Source organism: Thunnus albacares, chromosome 22 (genome assembly GCF_914725855.1).
Source record: "Thunnus albacares chromosome 22, fThuAlb1.1, whole genome shotgun sequence".
Classification (NCBI taxonomy): domain Eukaryota; kingdom Metazoa; phylum Chordata; class Actinopteri; order Scombriformes; family Scombridae; genus Thunnus; species Thunnus albacares.
The window spans coordinates 6,544,661-6,562,288 of record NC_058127.1 but is presented as its reverse complement, the minus strand read 5'-3'; the positions used below and the strand labels follow the sequence as shown (position 1 = coordinate 6,562,288).

The 17,628-nt window shown below is 39.3% G+C and overlaps 1 protein-coding gene across 7 annotated transcripts in view; it reads left to right on the top strand.

The window, feature by feature from the left end:
• Positions 1 to 1,712: 1,712 nt before the first annotated feature.
• exoc6b (exocyst complex component 6B) overlaps positions 1,713 to 17,628 on the top strand; it is a 116,258-nt gene continuing 100,342 nt past the window's right edge. For 2 of the 7 annotated variants that reach the window (XR_006399920.1, XM_044340599.1), the window contains exons 1-5: positions 1,713 to 1,968; positions 14,385 to 14,550; positions 14,658 to 14,705; positions 14,801 to 14,891; positions 16,562 to 16,607. Coding sequence is in view for 5 of the 7 variants with exons in the window: in XM_044340599.1 (XP_044196534.1) it covers positions 1,880 to 1,968; positions 14,385 to 14,550; positions 14,658 to 14,705; positions 14,801 to 14,891; positions 16,562 to 16,607 (440 nt within the window). In the remaining 2 variants the exon portion in view is untranslated. The remainder of the gene's footprint in view (positions 1,969 to 14,384; positions 14,551 to 14,657; positions 14,706 to 14,800; positions 14,892 to 16,561; positions 16,608 to 17,628) is intronic. The other 5 variants (XR_006399919.1, XM_044340595.1, XM_044340597.1 and 2 more) reach the window with 4 other exon arrangements.

Here is a 17,628-nt window from a genome sequence, read left to right as displayed (position 1 = left end):
GCAGAACTCACTCAGTTTACCTGCAAACTTGCTTTGAGTAGGTGAGGAAATATTTGGGGGGTAGGTTGAAAGAAAAAAAAAATTATAAAATCAATTCACTTGAAACAAAACCTTTAGAGCTTTATCATCATGGTAATATATTCATTTTGACTCATCAAATAGTCTATTACAGACATTTGTGACATGTCTATCACAGTCTCAACTATATACAGTATATAGTTATAGTTATAGTACTTCTATAATGTTATATATATATATATATATATATATATATATATATATACTTTATGTATATACTTACAATAGACAATATTATATATATAACACGTTAACTTTTCATACAAACTTACTGTATTTTGAGTAAACAAATAATGAAAATATGTGAGGGGGATGTGAAAATATCAATTAAAAATATATCACCTAATTTTATATATTTTAAATTGATTAATATTGCTTCATAATCACTGTAATATATTTGTCACTCATCTCATTAAACAGCTACAGACATTTATGGCATCTTCTACAGTCTCCACTGAACATAATAATCATCATAATAATAATAATAATTTAATTTATATAGCACTTTTCAAGTGCCAGATTTCCAGATTAAAAATGATTTACACAATACAAATAAATAAATAATAAAATTGATTAATTAATTACAAAAAAATCAGAAACCCATGTAGGCCCTCTGTATGACAAACAAGAAACAGGAACATTAGAGCACATTTATCAAGCAGCACTGAGCCCATTCATAAAACAGATGGAAGTGCAAGTGCAAAATAAAAGGAATAAGTTCATAGAAAGCAGATAAAATGTAAATAAAGGAAATAACCACATACAGCCCATAAACAAATAAGATGCATTACACCACTTTACCATTACACCAAAGGCCTATAACATCGCACAGGTGTTTATAAATTGTATCCAGCCTCATAATAAAAGGATGGGTTCATGAAATATAATGACATAATAATTTGTGGTACGTGTTACACTCTCTCCGGGTCAATATGTCAATGACAGGAAAACAAATCCATTAATTCAACTTGAACGTTGAACTTCCTGTTTGCACCAATGTGTCAAACTCCAACAGGTTTTGCTTCATAGTGCCACCGTCTGGACAAACTTCTTATTAATGGAATTGAAGATGTCATTTCACCTTTACAGGATAGGTTCACGATTTTTCAAGTTTTAAAACAACAGTCAGGTCCCCGAATTAATATAGAAATAGGTTTTTCTTGCTTTAATCATTCATACTTTTCATACTGACTATTAGAAGATTCCTTCATAATACGCTTATAATGTAAGTGATGTGGGACATGTGGGATGTGATCTGTGCAAACATGTATTTAAAAGTTTATCTGCAGCTAATATGAAGCTTCAGCGTCCAAATGAGTCAAATCAAGTTGATATCTTTCAAGGTTACTGTCTTTTTAGTGCTAAACTCCCTCTTTTTGTTACTATACTTCCACCGCAGCTCAACAGGAAAACTGTGAAATCATCAAATGTGTGACTGTGTGGACACGTTATGGATTTTGGCCCCCATCATTTACACTGAAAGCACATTTGAATTTGATCTTTTAATAACCAGTATAAACAGGAGGAATGATTACAGCGAGGAAAAACCCTCTTTCAGGGTTCATCTGGACTCCTGACTGTTTGTTTTTAATGACAGAAAAATTGTGAACCTATCCTTTAAATCCCTCTTCAAACTCCGCTCCTTCGGGCTGCTGCATAAACACATCAAACCAACCCTCTGGTTCCTCCTGCATGACGCACGGAGCCCAGCCAGTCCGCTCAGCTCAGCTCAGTTCAGCTCAGCTCCACTCGGCTCAGCTCAGCTCAGCTCAGCTCGGAACCGACCAGAGCAACATGCAGGATGGCGAGCGTGGAGACAGCCGCGGAACACGAGCGAATCCTGCGGGAGATCGAGAGCACAGACACCAACTGTATCGGGCCGACCCTCCGGTAAGTACCTGGTGGCTGAACCGGGATTTTTTTTTTTTTTTTTTTTTTATAGCCACAGTGAAGCCCCAGCTGAACGGCGTCAACCAGAGCAACCGAGGGAGCGCGGCTAGCTGCGACTAGCGCCGAGTTAGCAACTTCTCCCAGACTCCCGGAGCTTGCACAAAACTTTAACGACCATGCGTCCATTATCGGACAGCTAACCGGCTAACTTTAGCAAACATAAACGCCAGCTAATTCACGTTACGGCCACTGGTGGCTAAACCCAACACGGTGTCTCCTGGCTGTCTGGTTTAGCCTAACAGTTCCGACTCGACATTGTCCTCATAGCTTTGTCGCCAAAGTTTGACAACTTATCCACAGGGCAACTCAGCAACTTCGGCTAACGTTAGCAACCTTAGCTAAGTAATTGACATTCTGCTCACTTGGTGGCAGAGCTCACAATGGGAGTCGAGGTTGTTTGTGGTAGCTAAGCGCTGTCTCTGTTTGACAGGTGGCTTTTTTTGTGTTTTTAAAGTCGGTCAACTTGTATGGAGGAGGTTTTTTTTAGTAGCTATTTACAGTTAGCTTGCTAGGCTGTTAGCAGCAGCAGCCAAGATATATCAAAGGAGTGTCAAGCCCTGCCTCTGTCTGGGTTAATGAATGAGAAGTATACTGACTGTTGCTTTAGTGATGACATCGCATTGTAAACCACATTAAAAAAAAGGCACTGGTTTGCTTTTTTTATTTTTTTTAAAATGCTCAGAGAGTGTTTGCTCAATAATGGAGTGGAAACTGCACTCTCAGGCTGAATGGCTTTTTCTGTTTATGTTGGTGTTTGTGTGCCAGATACACATGGTTTCACATCCCATTAAGTGTGGGGGTGGTGATGATGGAGGGATAGGGGTGGGGGGGGTGTATGTTTTTGATGCAGCACTTCTTATGCTGTGTTTGGATCTGAAATGGGTCACAACCCTGTTTTCTGTTCAGCTTTTATTACGAAGAGCGATGTTATATACATGTGCCAGACTCTCAAAAACACAGAGGGCAAAGTCTGGTTTGTGGTTTTGTTGACATACGTTACCTGCATTTCATTTAAACGTAACCCTGATTGATTTTTCCTTTTATCCTAGTTAAAGGACAGGTTCACAGCTTCTCAAATCTGTCTTAAAACAGCAGTCAGATGCCAAAATGAACACTGAAAGAGGTTTTGTAAGCGATGGGGGGCCAAAATCCAAAGAGTGTCCACAGTGATTTAGTGCAGAAATGTATTTAAAAGTTGATTTGAAGCTTATATATGTCATATTAAGTGGATCTCTGCTACATTTACAGTCTTTTTTAGCATCAAATTCCCTCTTTGTGTCTCCCTGTTGAGCTGCAGTGGAAGTATAGTAACAAAAAGAGGGACTTTGGCACTAAAAAGACTGTAACGTTGAAAGATATCTACTTGATTTGACTCATTTGGACGACTGAAGCTTCATATTAGCTTCGGATAACATTTTAAATACATTTTTTGCACAGAGAGAGGACTGTTTTCTATTTCTATGTACATTTGGGTACTTGACTGTGACATTACATCAAGGTATCTTTTATTCTTTAGTGGTCTTTTCATGCCCTCTCTGAAGACACTGCGTCCTTGGCCAGCGGTCTTTGAACTGATTGTCCGAAGAGGAAATAAACAGCGAACGAACAGGGAAATGCAGTAGGGAGGAACTGAGCTATTGAGAGCTTATCAACGGTGTTTACAGTATTTGTGGAGTTGTGTTTTTCGTTCTCGTCCGTCTGTGTCGGACTTTTTCCTCTTCATAGACCCCGTTTAAGCTTGACATTTAGGCCAGTCACTGTGCCTGAAGTGTGTGTGTGTGTGTGTGTGTGTGGTTACTGGTCCTCTCAAGAGCCTGTTGTGATGTGACTTGACAACTTTGTGTGACACCTTCGGCTGCCACATTCTCCTCTGAGTGTGTTTGTGTGTGTGCCGGTCAGTGCCAATGCCACGGTGAGCGACTCAGGCCGGCAAGCGGACAACACGAATATTTATTTTTCTGTCAGCGCACACCGCCGTGTGATGTTTCATCTCTTTCCAGCCTCTAGTTTCTGTCCGGCTGAGTCTCAGTATTTCCACTTCAGCTATTACACACACACACACACACACACACTCACACACACACACACACACATTTTAAATGTAGTAGCACAGTCTATGTTTGGAGCTGTCAGCTTCATCATTAACTATATTTAGCCTGGGGAGATTTTTATAGAAAACGAAGGGTCACTGTTGGCTCTACAGCTAAACCTTTGGATTGTATCTGTACATATCTGGAGGAGAGACGGCAGCTATGAACAAGTTCCCCTTCAGCAGAATCTTACAAGAGCTGCTTTTATCGCTTAATCGACCAAAATCGATCAGCATAAACATCAAAAAATAGATGTTTTACAGATATAAAAATGTTTCTGGAGCTAGAAATTGCTCTGCTGGTTGTCTTTTCCTTTTGTAGGTGTGTAAAACCAAAGATAGGAAACAAGAAAACACATAAGTGACTTGTTGATTTAAATAGTAGCTGTTCATTTTGAATTATTAGGCTTTTAGTCACAATGACAGGTGCTGGTAACAAGTCATCAAATGGCTTTTCCTCCTCTGAAAGTCCTTTTTATGTAGGGCTGCAAAATATGATTTTCATCGTTGAGTTTATTCATGAAATCATCATAAAAAACCACACATTTACATACATTATAGTGTGTTATAAACTATGTAATATCTGCTTATAAATTCTATATAAGGTGCTTAAAGTAAAATGTTACCAAAAAGTATTTTATCTTAATACAGAATCAAGAAAAACAACATTTTCTAAGCATTTCTGCATTCGTAACTAGCAAATGATATGGATTTTTACTTAATAAAAGCCTGAAATATTTAATTGTTTATTTGATTTTAGGGCTGCATCAAATGATTATTTTCATAATCAATTAATCTGTTGATTATTTTCTCTATTAATTGATTAGTTGTTTGATCTATAAAATGTCCAACATGCAACCTAAAATATCTTGTTTTGTCCCAATCAACCTGAAGATATTCAGTTTACTGTCATAAAGGACTGAAGAAACTAGAAAATATTCAACATTTAACCAGAGAAATCTGCCATTTTTTTCTTAAAAAATGACTCAGAGTTATTGATTCATTATCAAAACACTTGGCAATTAATTTTCTGTAGATCAACTAGTTGATTTATCGACAAATTGCGGCTTTAATTTGATTAATTTGATCTATTAGATGCATAGTTTTGTATATTTTACCCATATTTTCAAACATAAGGATTCTAATAATCGGCTTCCTCCAAACCTTCCTCGACAGTCAGGAAAAAACAGGTTTTGTGTGTGTGTGTGTGTGTGTGTGTGTGTGTGTGTGTGTGTGTGTGTGTGTGTGTGTGTGTGTGTGTGTGTGTGTGTGTGTGTGTGTGTGTGTGTGTGTGTGTGTGTGTGTGTGTGAGTGTGTGAGCAGGTCGAGGCTGGCTGCAGCATTCCTCCCTGACAGCAGAATAACTCAGGATAGATCAGGACTAATCATGTGGCCAGCTCCCCCTCAGGTTACAAACATTAGCTCAGGTCTGTTTATGTTGTTCCTCAATATGGAACTGTTAAATTATATTACGCTATATTTGTTTATCACAATGTTTAGCCAATAAAATCGATACGAATCGGCCTGTAAAGCCTCTCAGTTCACATTTAGAGGTGACTTTTCATTCAGATATCTGTGGTTATTGAAGAAATGTTACCACTTGAATATTTTTGCATATTAGTCACAACAACAAAATGTGTGATCGCTTTTGGATGTTTCTCCGATTGCCTCATAACATTTACCAGCGGATGAGTCTAATCGCTGGTGTCTGAGACTGACAGATCAATTCACTCTGCAGACTTTATTGAATGGTTGTTGCTTCATGTGATAAATGTATGTTTGTGAAGGCAGATGAATAAAACACAACATCTGTCTGTTTAAAGTCAGATTTAAAGGAGCAACGCCACGTTTGTCTCATCCGCCGCGTGTCCAAACAGGATTTAAAGTATCGCCACGCTTCTCATGTTACCTTGTTTACACACAGCAGCTCTTTTCAGGTTGTTATGACTGATGAGTTATTATCAATCTTTGAATGAGCGCTCACTTTCCTCGTCTTTCTATACAACTATGACACCAAAACAATAGTGTGTGGTTTGTCTAGCTTACCAAACTATCGCGCTGTAGGCCGTCCATTCATAAAGCTTTATCACTGTGATGTGATAGATTGCTAATACATTGTTGATCAATGTAGCTCGACAGAAGCATGTTTCTCATTGTCTTACTGAAGAAATATATCATTTCATGATTGCATTCAGATTTGTTTTAGAGTGAAATCTGCTTTATGTGAGTGATTCAGATGTTTAAATTTGCATTTAAGTGGCAAGTTCTGTCTTAGGTGATATAATTTTGCCTTTTTGAGACTCTTGTTTGTTTCCTTCATGGTGATGTCAGAGTGCTGCAGCTGGTCGGAGGTTCAACGGGCAGGTTAGCACCTTCGCTACAGTGCGTCAGTCGTTTATTGTTCATATCGGACCGTCCGGTTTCGTGCAGACTCATTCGGACTGTCGCCACTCTTCAGAGTCAGCTGTTTTGGAGTTATAAAGCTTTAAATTAGTGCTGAAAGCATTAGACGATGAAGATTAATCAAATAACACTTTTGATAATCAACTAATTGCTTCTGAATTTTTTTTTTTTTTTAATGTAATTTGGGTTTTGGACTGTTGGGCAGACAAGAAAGCAATTTAAAGATTTCACTTTGTGCTACAAGTTGTTGTGAAAGGCATTTAATACAATTTTATATTTTGTACTTTTTATAGATTAAACAGTGAACGTCATTGTATCAACCTTTAGATTTTCTTTCTTCTTATTTATGTAAAAGAAAAAGATCATTTCTCTGATTAACTAGTAATTTTTGCTACTAAATCAGACTTATAAAGTTAAGTTTCTGTTTCTTCAGCATTGATCATGACAATTAGCAAATCTTTAATCATTTACCTGACACAGTTGCTTTAATTTTGGAGCCAGTAAGTCAGTGTAAACACAGCTGATGTGACTGATCATCACACTTTTCATATAGAAACAGTTAAATGTTTGTGATATATGAGTCTGTTTAAAGTATTTTATAGATGATCGGTAATATTCAAGCCAATAATCAGTCAGTTTGTGTTGCTGTTTCTTTGTTTACATGATCCATCTTTCTCTGAGTCTCTACCTGCTTCCTCTTTGCGGTTGATGAGACGGTCGCTCCGATCAATAACAAAAATAACAACATAATTCACATGAACACAGAGAGAGAGAGAGAGAGAGAGAGAGAGAGGTCGTTTCAGGACAGAGACGCCGATGAGCTGCGACTATAAATAAAAGAGTAATGAAACCGTGTGAGAAATTTTTAGAAAAGACAAAAGAGACAGATGAACCCGTGACACAGCAGTTCTCAGCAGCGTCCCCACGACTCGAGGAAACAGCCCGTCTGGGTCTCGGATGTCAAGACAGGTTCGGCTGCAAAACGGCAAACAAGTGTAACAAAGCAATGGAAACGTAGATAAAGAGTTCACTGTGCTTGTTCCTTTGTCACAGAAACGAATGACCTTCTGTTGACTTATATATACTAACACTTCATTATATCACTGCAAGTTCAGGTGTGTTCTGCTTTGTTTACTTGCTTTCATTGTTTCAAAATTGGAAATAGACTGTGTATCAATCATTTAGAGCAGCAGTAGGAATGGACACATGGCTAAAACTGACATGTGTTTGCACCCAGAGATGCATTTATTTACATTATTGGTTAATCTGCTGATTACTGTTTTTTTTTTAGATTAACTTGTAAGTTTATAAAAATGTCAGAAAATAAGTACAGGTGGCCTTTGCAACCATGTTTTTTTGCTTATTTTGTCTGACTAACAGTTAAAAAAACCCTAAAGGGATTCAGTGTCTTAATGATATGCAATAAAAAGAAGCTAGAAATCATATTAAAGAGACTAGAAACAGCAAATTTTTGGCAATTTTTAGTTGTTCAAGTTCATTTTTTTGTCATTGCAACAATAAGAAATACAGTTCATAAAATAGCTTCAGACAAAACATAAAAACTTGCACATAATCAACTAATTTTCTCTCAATCGACTAAACAGTAAATCAGTTAAATGCACGTCGTTATCGGTGTTTTTTGCTTTAGTCAAATCCTGCAAGAACACTGAGATTTGTATCAACGGTTGCGATGGATTTGAAACCTGTTAGATTAGTTTTTCTGCTCGTTTCAGAAACGCGTCACCGTCACTCGTGTTAAACTTATCTGTGTTTGTCTTCGGCTGCTGCTACGTCACATCGGCTAATCTAATCTGTCGACTCCAGTCACGCCGCTGCGAGCGAGGAGAAACCCCTCTGTGTGTCTGTGTGTGTGTGTGTGTGTGTGTGTGTGTGTGTGTGTGTGTGTGTGTGTGTGTGTGTGTGTGTGTGTGTGTGTGTGTTGGTGTGTGTGTGTGTATGTGTTGAACTCCACCCTGTATTTAACAGCGTGCAGCGGGTGATTTTTGTCAGATTTAGCCATTAATAACAGGGAAGCTTTATGCGTCCGCTCGTAATGTGGTTTTTCTGCTGTGGCCATGGAACATGCTCGTTTCTGATTGGCTGTCGGGTGTCCAATAAAAACTTATGAAAGAACAGCTCAGACGTCCCCGCTGGACGTATTAACCACAGGTCTGAATCAGTGCTAAAGGTATATTAAACTGCAGGTAACCATAGCAACAATACTGATGCTCTGCCACCAGTTAACTCTTAACTGGCCGACCTATGCTAACTGCTACTTAAACTGAAAGTATTGTTTCGAATTGAACAATAATCTAAACATAAGCTCCAAGATACTTGTTTCTGAAGCTTTCAATCACGTCTCATGGCCTTCTTCAGCAAATGGAGGTGGTTTAATAGTTATTATGTAACCAGTATAGACTTGTGGAGGAGATATTTTAACCTGTGTCCTCGTTGAAACCTGCTCTTTAGCATCAGATGTGAGTTTCTTCCTTGATCTTTTTTTGGGCGTACGTCGACTCCTGCTAGATGACCTTTGACCCCTTCCCAGTTGATGCTTTGGTGTGGCGTTCACAGACAGCTGGTGTTCATGCAGTTTCTTATCCAGAAAGATGTAGTAATTAAATCATTATGTTTTGAGGGTTTTTTTTTGTCAAATTCTGTTGTGAAAATTAATAATTTGGAGCAAATTGTAATAAAAAAGAGAGTTTTGTCAGATGTAAAGTATAATAGTGGAATACAGAGTATTGCATTAAACATTAATTAGAGTATATGATGTGTAATCTTGCACACATTTGCTATATTGTCTCTTATTAGCATTAAGATATTAGTACGTTGCACAGATGTAGGAGGGATATTTGCACGTTTTAGACATTTAACACGACCCGAGAAATTCTGTGTGTGTGTCTGAAAGGTTCAACTAGTGAGAGAAGAGAGGGAGTAACTTGCCACGAGCTTGTTACAAAACACACACACACACACACACACACACACACACACACCCACCCAGCTGAGTCATCACACTGTACTTGCAAAGACACACATTCATACACACACACACACACACACACACACACACACGTCTTAAGTGGGTTAAGATCCTATTTAGCCAGCTGTCGAGCAGTCAGCAACTCCCTCCCTGCAGATCCAAGGATCGAACACACACACACACACACACACACACACACACACACACACACACGTACACACAGCTGTTAATAATGATGTCATAATTGAGAGCAGCTTTCTTGAACTTCGTGTCAGTATTCCTTGTTTTCAAACTTTTACTTTCCCTCAAATCCGCCCCGAACCAGCCATCTTTTCCTCCTCCTCCTTTTTCTCTTATTTTGTCATTTGTGCCTCCATATTTACATTTTTTTAAATTATAAGTTCCCTTTCTTTCTTGCCTTTCATTTCTCTTTTTCCCTCCCTCCTCTCTTTATGCACTTAAGTAGCTTAGCAGTAGAAAAAGTGACACTGGTTGACCTAAAAGAGCTGCTGCAAACAACTTAGATTGAACTTGTGTCTAGATGATTGGCGTCTAAATAAAGTTATTTCCTTTTATTTTTGTCATCATCATCTATTCTTGTGGTTCATTCTTTCACTTTTGACCCCTTAAAAAAGAAGCAATGTCTACAATTTGTCTCATTTTAAGGACTTTTAGAAGCTTGAAGAACGTTTCCAGTATTTCACGCATAATATCCAGTAAATTACTGGGATAACCTTTCAGATTTTCACTGTTCACACATGCAGCTACGTTCAGGAACATCTCCGTCTTGCGGCTTTTCACACGTGCCATGACAACGCTGGAACAGATGAGGCAAAGGACAGTCCAGCAGATGGTGATAATACAACAGTTACGGACGCCAACCGCCATAAAACTCAACAGAAGAAGAAGAAGAAACTTTTCAAACTAGGCAGAGCTGATCAAATACGAATCATGATTCTGTTTCTCGCCTCAGAAACATATTTTAGCGTTTACTGTTCAGCTGTAACATGAGAAAGTTTGTGACCGAATCTGCATTTTTCACTGAAATGCTACCAGATCTTGAGGCAGGAAGTTGGCGGTAAAGATTTCCCTGAATATCATGTCACATGACCTCATGCAGGAAATGTTCCTGAACATTTCAGGGACAGACTGCATGTGTGAAAAGGGGCTTTAAAGAGTTTAGAGGCTTTAAAGTGGGTGAAAGAATCCAACATTGTTCAACTTTTTAACAACTTTTTTTACCTCTTTTATAACAACTTTTACAGCCTCGAGGAGGTGAAAGTATCCAATATTTCAATTATTTTAATGTTTTTATGGCCCTGAAGTGGTGAAAGAGTTCAGTATTCCAACTATTTGAAGTATTTTTACAGGCCCGAGGAGGTGAAGATATCCAATATTTCACTTTTTTTAAAAGGATTTCTAAAAGCCTGAAGCTTGAGGAGGTGTCTATTATATTTATATCACAATGTATTAGCATCTTTGTGCAACAGTAGACATATATATACCATATTTAGAAAGAGACACATACAAAGGAGCAGAGATGTAGAGCTCCTTTTCCTCTCCTCTCGGTGGCGGACGGTACCAGGCACACTCTCACTTCGGAGTACGTCGTTCTACAGGGTTGGAAACAGACAAACAGCCTCCGCTAACAACACACATGCTGCTAATCTTAGCTCAGCTCGTACACGCTCGTCCACACTGTCAGGAAACCAGCTATTGTTTGGCGACTTCACAGGGGGGGGGGGGGGGATGAAGTAATAATTTAAAAAAAAAAAAAAAAAACTTGTATCGTTCACTAGAAAGCAGAACAACATGTCTTCGGTCCTGTTTTGTCATCTCGTTTTATCCCCAGAAAACTAATCTGGATTATCATCTGATCCATAATTATGAAGATCTACTCAACGGCTGACACGCTGATGATGTCACACGTCCTCATTCATTCATTTCTAGTATCGCTCACTGTGGTTTCATTCATATTTATTTTGTTAGTCAGTCAGTGACGGCGCGATGTTTATCGAGGGCAGAGGTCGTACAGACTATACGGGCCTATAAGGAACAAACACACACATTGTACTTTATTATATTGTTTTTTAATTTTAGACGTTTCTCTATTGTTTCTTTATCTGATGTCAACAAACACTGTGCTGGCTGTTAAGAGTTGCTCTGTGTGTGTATTTATATGTGTGTGTGTGTGTGTGTGTGTGTGTGTGTGTCTAAAGAAAGCACTTTGTGGCGTCAGACCTGTTCTCTATTGTACAAGTCGGGCATTTCCTGGTCAACAGGAGGAAGGGTGGGAGGGGCGGAGGGAGGTGGGGGGGGTTCGAGCTATACACAGGTGTGTTTGTGTGTGTTTGTGTGTGTGTGTGTGTGTGTGTGTGTGTGCTGTTTATGGACGGGAAAGAACACAGGAAGTGTTGTTGATGATTATTACAGAGAAGGCTTGAAACGCAACACACGCTCAGACTCACGTCGGACTCTCGAGACAAGTTTTAATGAATTACCGAGTGATTAAAAGGAAACAGATTTTTCCATATCGCTATTTTTAGCGTGAAACAACGCTCCCGATGATCGCGTTAGGAAATAGAGTTGGGTCGTGTTTTTTTTTCCTGAGCAGAAACTATTTAGTCATTGATTTTTACAGGAAACATGTGCTTTATTGTGATATGTATCATTATCAGGATATGAGATTATTGATCATATCGCACAGCTTAGTAACAGCGATACGTTTACAATAAATTCAGATCTGTTTTTAGAAAGTAGATTACTGAATCTGCAGCTTAAACTGATTCACTTTTGGGTGACTTAAGTAACCGTGGCAAGGTGTTTTATTCTCTAATTCACGCCTCAGGCTTCGCTTCTTCTCCGTAGCATCGGCAGCAAAGGCTCATGGGTGTTCGAGAGCCATCTGCCATCAAAACAAACATAATTACTCTGATAAACAAAGTTAAAGTAACTGCAATATAAACTGTAGTCTTGTTATGTTGTTTGAGTCTCGTAACACTGAAGATGTAATTAACAGAAAAAATGTGAAATTGGATCACAGAATAAGGAGGAAAAACACTTTCTGATCCAACGTCTTCTCGAGCTTTTCAACTCCGTAGCAACATGAGGAAAGTAATTTGTTTACTTCAGTTATGTGTGTTTTGAAAGTTGAACTACAAGCACCTGCAGCTAATCAGCTCCTTCAAGTTGATCCACTGACCAATAAAATAGTTATAACTTTGAGCTGTAGTTTTAAAAGCAACTAAAGCCCGTTTACTCCCAGAGTCACTCAGGTTTAAGGCAGGACAATGAACCAAATGAATCAAATTACAGATGTTGTTAAGCTCTTACCCACTTAAATAATTAGAATCCCTTGTAATCAAATGAAAATGGCTACAACAGCTAATAACATCCTACCAGACCACAGTCCTCTCCACAAGTCCAGATCTTAAAGTGTTTATATACTGATATAGTAATAATAATAATAATAATAATAATAATAATAATAATAATAATAATATCAAGCCCTTCTCTATATGTGTTGGTGGATATTTCACAATAAAAGCCAAACACACAGTTGTCTGAGTCTGACTAAAAACACGCTAACGACGCTCGTTTTGCTCTTGTTTTCGCTCTCGGCGACACTTTCACGCCGTCGATTCTTTTTTCCTCAGCGACAGCACTTTGTCGGACTGCCTCAGGGCGGGAAAAATCCTGATGAAGCCTTTTAGTGTGAGTGTTGTTTTGCTTTCTAAATGGCTGCTGCTGGAAGGGAGAGAAAAAAAAAAAAAACACTGTTCAGGACCTGACGTTTGCTGAAAATCTGTCATTTCTTCCTTCACTCAGCACATAACCATGTTGAAAATACCCTTGAGCTGTTAATAGCATCTCCCAGTTGTGAATGTGTGTAACTGTGTAGCAGGTTGTTGTTATTATCAATACAATAACGCCCCCTGCTGGACATCTACTGGATGTGCTGTCTCTCTTTCCTCACTGTTCCTCCCTGTTGAATTAGCAGGAAAATAATGTCAAACAGCCCCACTGAAGCAAACAAATCTGCTCTTTAAATTGGCAACCTGTTCTTCTAGTCTTACCTCTCCTGTCTTTCTCCTCATCTCCTCATTCTTCTATCTCTTTCCGGTCTCTAGGATATAGGACTTCATGATTTTTTCAGTCATTTCTTATGAGATGTGTCATTTATCTGCTGCGGATGCTGCTCATAATACATAGAAATAAATGTAAATGAAGTCTGTAAACTATATAGAAGTGGAGCAATGATCTCTAGATGTTTGGTGAAGCGTCAGTATTATGATTTATAATTAAATTAGCACAAGAAAGCTCATTTGTGTAATTTAACTTTTCTTGGGAACATGAGAGTGAAGGATGAAAAGGATGTCTGTAAGTTTGTAGACCAACAAGAAGTGGAAATATGCAGGAAAAAGCCAAAGTTAAAGCTGAGTTTGGACTAAAAAAAAGCAAAAATTGCAGTTTTTAGGGGTAAAATCTAAATTTTAGGGATGCACGATATTGGATTTTTTGCCGATATTCGATATGCTGATATTTCCAACTCATTGTGGCTGATTGCAGATACCAATATATGCACATATTTTTTTCCAACTGGCTGAGGAGACTATTACTATGCAATCATAGATTGTACTAGCGGAGCGTTAGCAGCAACATGGCCTCCGCTAGAAGAAGCAGCGGGTCTGATGGGCAGCTGAGTGAAGTGGAGCCTGTGGAGGAAGCACCGGGACCGTCAGGGTGAAACAGTCCGTGGAGGGAAACACAGTCAGGCGGCGAAAGAGAAGGCATTTTAGGGCTTATATCGTCCAATAACGTGCCGATAATATCCCTACTAAATTTCATACCTGTTGTCTTCTCTCTTTGTTTCTGCAGGTCGGTGTACGACGGTCAGGAACATGGCCTGTTCATGGACAAACTGGACGCTCGGATCAGGAACCACGACAGAGAGATCGAGAAGATGTGTAACCATCACTTCCAGGGGTTCGTCGACTCCATCACAGAGCTGCTCAAAGTGCGAGGAGAGGCGCAGAAGCTGAAGGTAAGGAGGGACGGAGAGGATGGCGTGAAGGATGGAGGATGAACAGAGAGAAGGGAGAATAATTCTTGATACTTTTCTCTAATTTGTTTATTGTTTAACTACCTCAGAGTCAGGTGATTGAGACCAACAAGTGTCTTCAGGATGATGGCAAAGACGTAAGTTGACACACAAATATCAGTGTTGTGCAATCAGGACTTGAGTCTCAGGAAGCTTGTTAACTTTCTTCACCTCCTCTTTCTCCTCATTTCAGCTCATGAGCTCTATGGAGGATCTGAAACAGTGTCGAGTGCAGCAGAGAAACATCGCCACCACCATAGACAAACTGACACACTGCCTACCAGGTAACACACAAACACACACATTCAGGTTTAAATGAGAAAGAAACCTTGTGCTGTCTTTCTTTCTTCTTATTTAAGTTGATTAACTTATGTTGAGACAAATGAATGAAGAAGTAATGTTCTGGGGACACAATACTATTTTCTTGGGAGATTTTTTTTTTTTTTGTCATTGTCCCTGAGGGGTGTATTACGAAGCGAGATTAGTGGGTTAGCGAGGTGTGTTGAGCCTGCAGGGTTTTCAATTTCACGAAGGTGGCTCTCTTTTAACCTGGCTACATCACCATGGTAACTTATACTGCAAACTTAACCTGGTCCGGAGCAGGTGATGTTCCGAGTTTCAGCTTAAATCGGCACTGATAGGGCTGTAGTCTGCTGGTCGACTGGTCGATTAGTTGGTCAATATGCTCTCGTCTGACTAAATTCTCATCAGTTGAATAATCTCCGTGTTATTTTCATAAGGAGAAAAGTGCTACATCAACAGCTTTCCAGGATTAATCCATTATTTCCTGCGGCGGGAGGGACAGACTAACAAATCACCTGTGAAAACAACGGGGGTGTATTCAAAACACCCCCGTTGTTTTCACAACTTTGAACTCGCCCAACCTAACGGAGACTGCTGGGTCTAACGGTACTCAACGTTTACTGAATCTGTGTTTCTCTATAATGGCACGAGAACCCCCGCCAGGCCAAAAAAAATATTTTTTAATATTTGATATCCAAATGAATGGATATTCATTCATTCGATAGCGTTTGGGAGTCTCTGAGCAGCGCTGTTCCGGTACGTGAGTCTGGGAAACCACTGGTCGCGTGGCTCCATTAAGGAGTATGTTTGCGTAGCGAGCGGGAAATAGCGAGGGGCAGGGAAGTGACGGTGGATGCGAGCGGAGCAGAGGAAAAGGTTAGTAGTAAGTTGTCAGTCTGGCAGTAAATGTACAGTACAGACTACAGTGTGTCAGTTAATAAATGCTAAAAAGTCACGTTTGTTGTTTCCCCAAATGCTGGAAAAGTAAAGGGGGTTAGCTCCAAAGTTAGCAACAATGGGTTAGCATAACCTGAAGATGCTAAACAGAGAAATACAGAACAGAGAAATGTGTGGCTGCTGAGTTTACTGTACACACCCCCACCCCCCCACCCCGTGACTAATCGATTAGTTGAAGATTATGTACGATTTTAGATTTTCTCTGGTTGACTACACCCTATTCACTAATCACCTGATTTGCTGCCAAGGCCGTTTAACACTGCTGGTACTGCAGCTATTAGAACACTGATTAGAAAGTTGATTTATCTATTTATCACAGATAATATTTAATCTATAATATTAATTTCACTTTGATTTTTTTTTATCCTTCATTATGAGACAGAGTCAGACCTGAATGCACTTCTTGAGTATAATGTTTAAATCTGCTGGATCAAGTTTAAAGTTTAAGAGCTCTGGATGTGGGAGGCACGGAGAGTGCACTGAGTGGTAAAATAAGTATATAAACTAATTATGTAATTAATAAATTAATGAATTAGTTTTTTAATTAAGGAATTTACATGATCAGCAGCATTCCTCTCTCACCTTATTTGCAGCAACAGCGTTGCTCTTTGCTGTGATAATGTATTTATATTATTCATAGCTCTCCGTTATAACGATCTGTTCCTCCTGACTTTTGTGTTTTTGTTTCCTTCAGTCCTGGAGATGTACAGCAGACTTCAGGAGCAAATGAGGGCAAAAAGGTACGTCAGTAATTCTGTCTTCCATCACACTTTTTTTCCCCCAAATTCAAAATCAAAAGTGCCAAAAATCTTGTAGATGAAACGCAGATATAACTGAGTGGAGCTTTGCAGGCGAACCCTTTCGTGGCAGGAACTCTACCCCCCGGGGCCCGATCTGGCCCCACTACCTGTCCAGTTTAGGTGTTGGGTTTTGTTGTCCGTCTGTAGGCGAAGGCGGGATGGGTTTAGGGATGCTGACCCTTGGCTGTGAAAACTGGCTCTTGAGGTGTTGAAGGGTGGGGTGGGGGAGAAGAATTGGCTCTGGATCCACAATCTACTGGACAGGAGTGCAACCCTGGGTCTGATTTTAATGAGAAGTGAGCTGGACTGATTTGACATAAAGGCATATAACTACCATACAAAACAGTGAAAGAGACAGTAGAGAATGAGCTGATGAGACATAAAAGAAATGTCTTTGTGACACCAAACAACAGGCTTAATAGGAAATGTCTTAATTGGAAAGAATCTCAGCACTAAATGGGACATTTTCTTCAGTTTTTTCTCCATTGCTTACACACATTTCTTAAAAGATAACACCTGCTTTAACTCCTCTATAAACCTCAGTATGAAGCACTGGTACCAACACAGTAAACACACCTTCCAAAAACTTGCTAAACCAAAATCTTAAGACACGTGCCACAACCTAACACACACTTACCACAACGGTATACTGCCGTCAAACCACACACACACACCTCCTGTTTGAAACATATCTAGCAATGTGCGCTCTAAACACAGCACTTAAGAGTTTAGAGCTCTGTTATACAAGCACAGAGGGAATATCAGCACTGTATTACAGAACAGTTGATACATAATAGTTACAAACACGATTTCTAAGAAACTTTTACAAACTAAAGGGAATACAAGACCTGCTGTAAAACGCAGATGTAGTTCTACTTTTTGCAGCATTCAAGTAGTTTTCCCAAAGTAAACGTGTAAATAATTTATGACACCCATGTGAAGAAATGTGATGTGTTGTTTT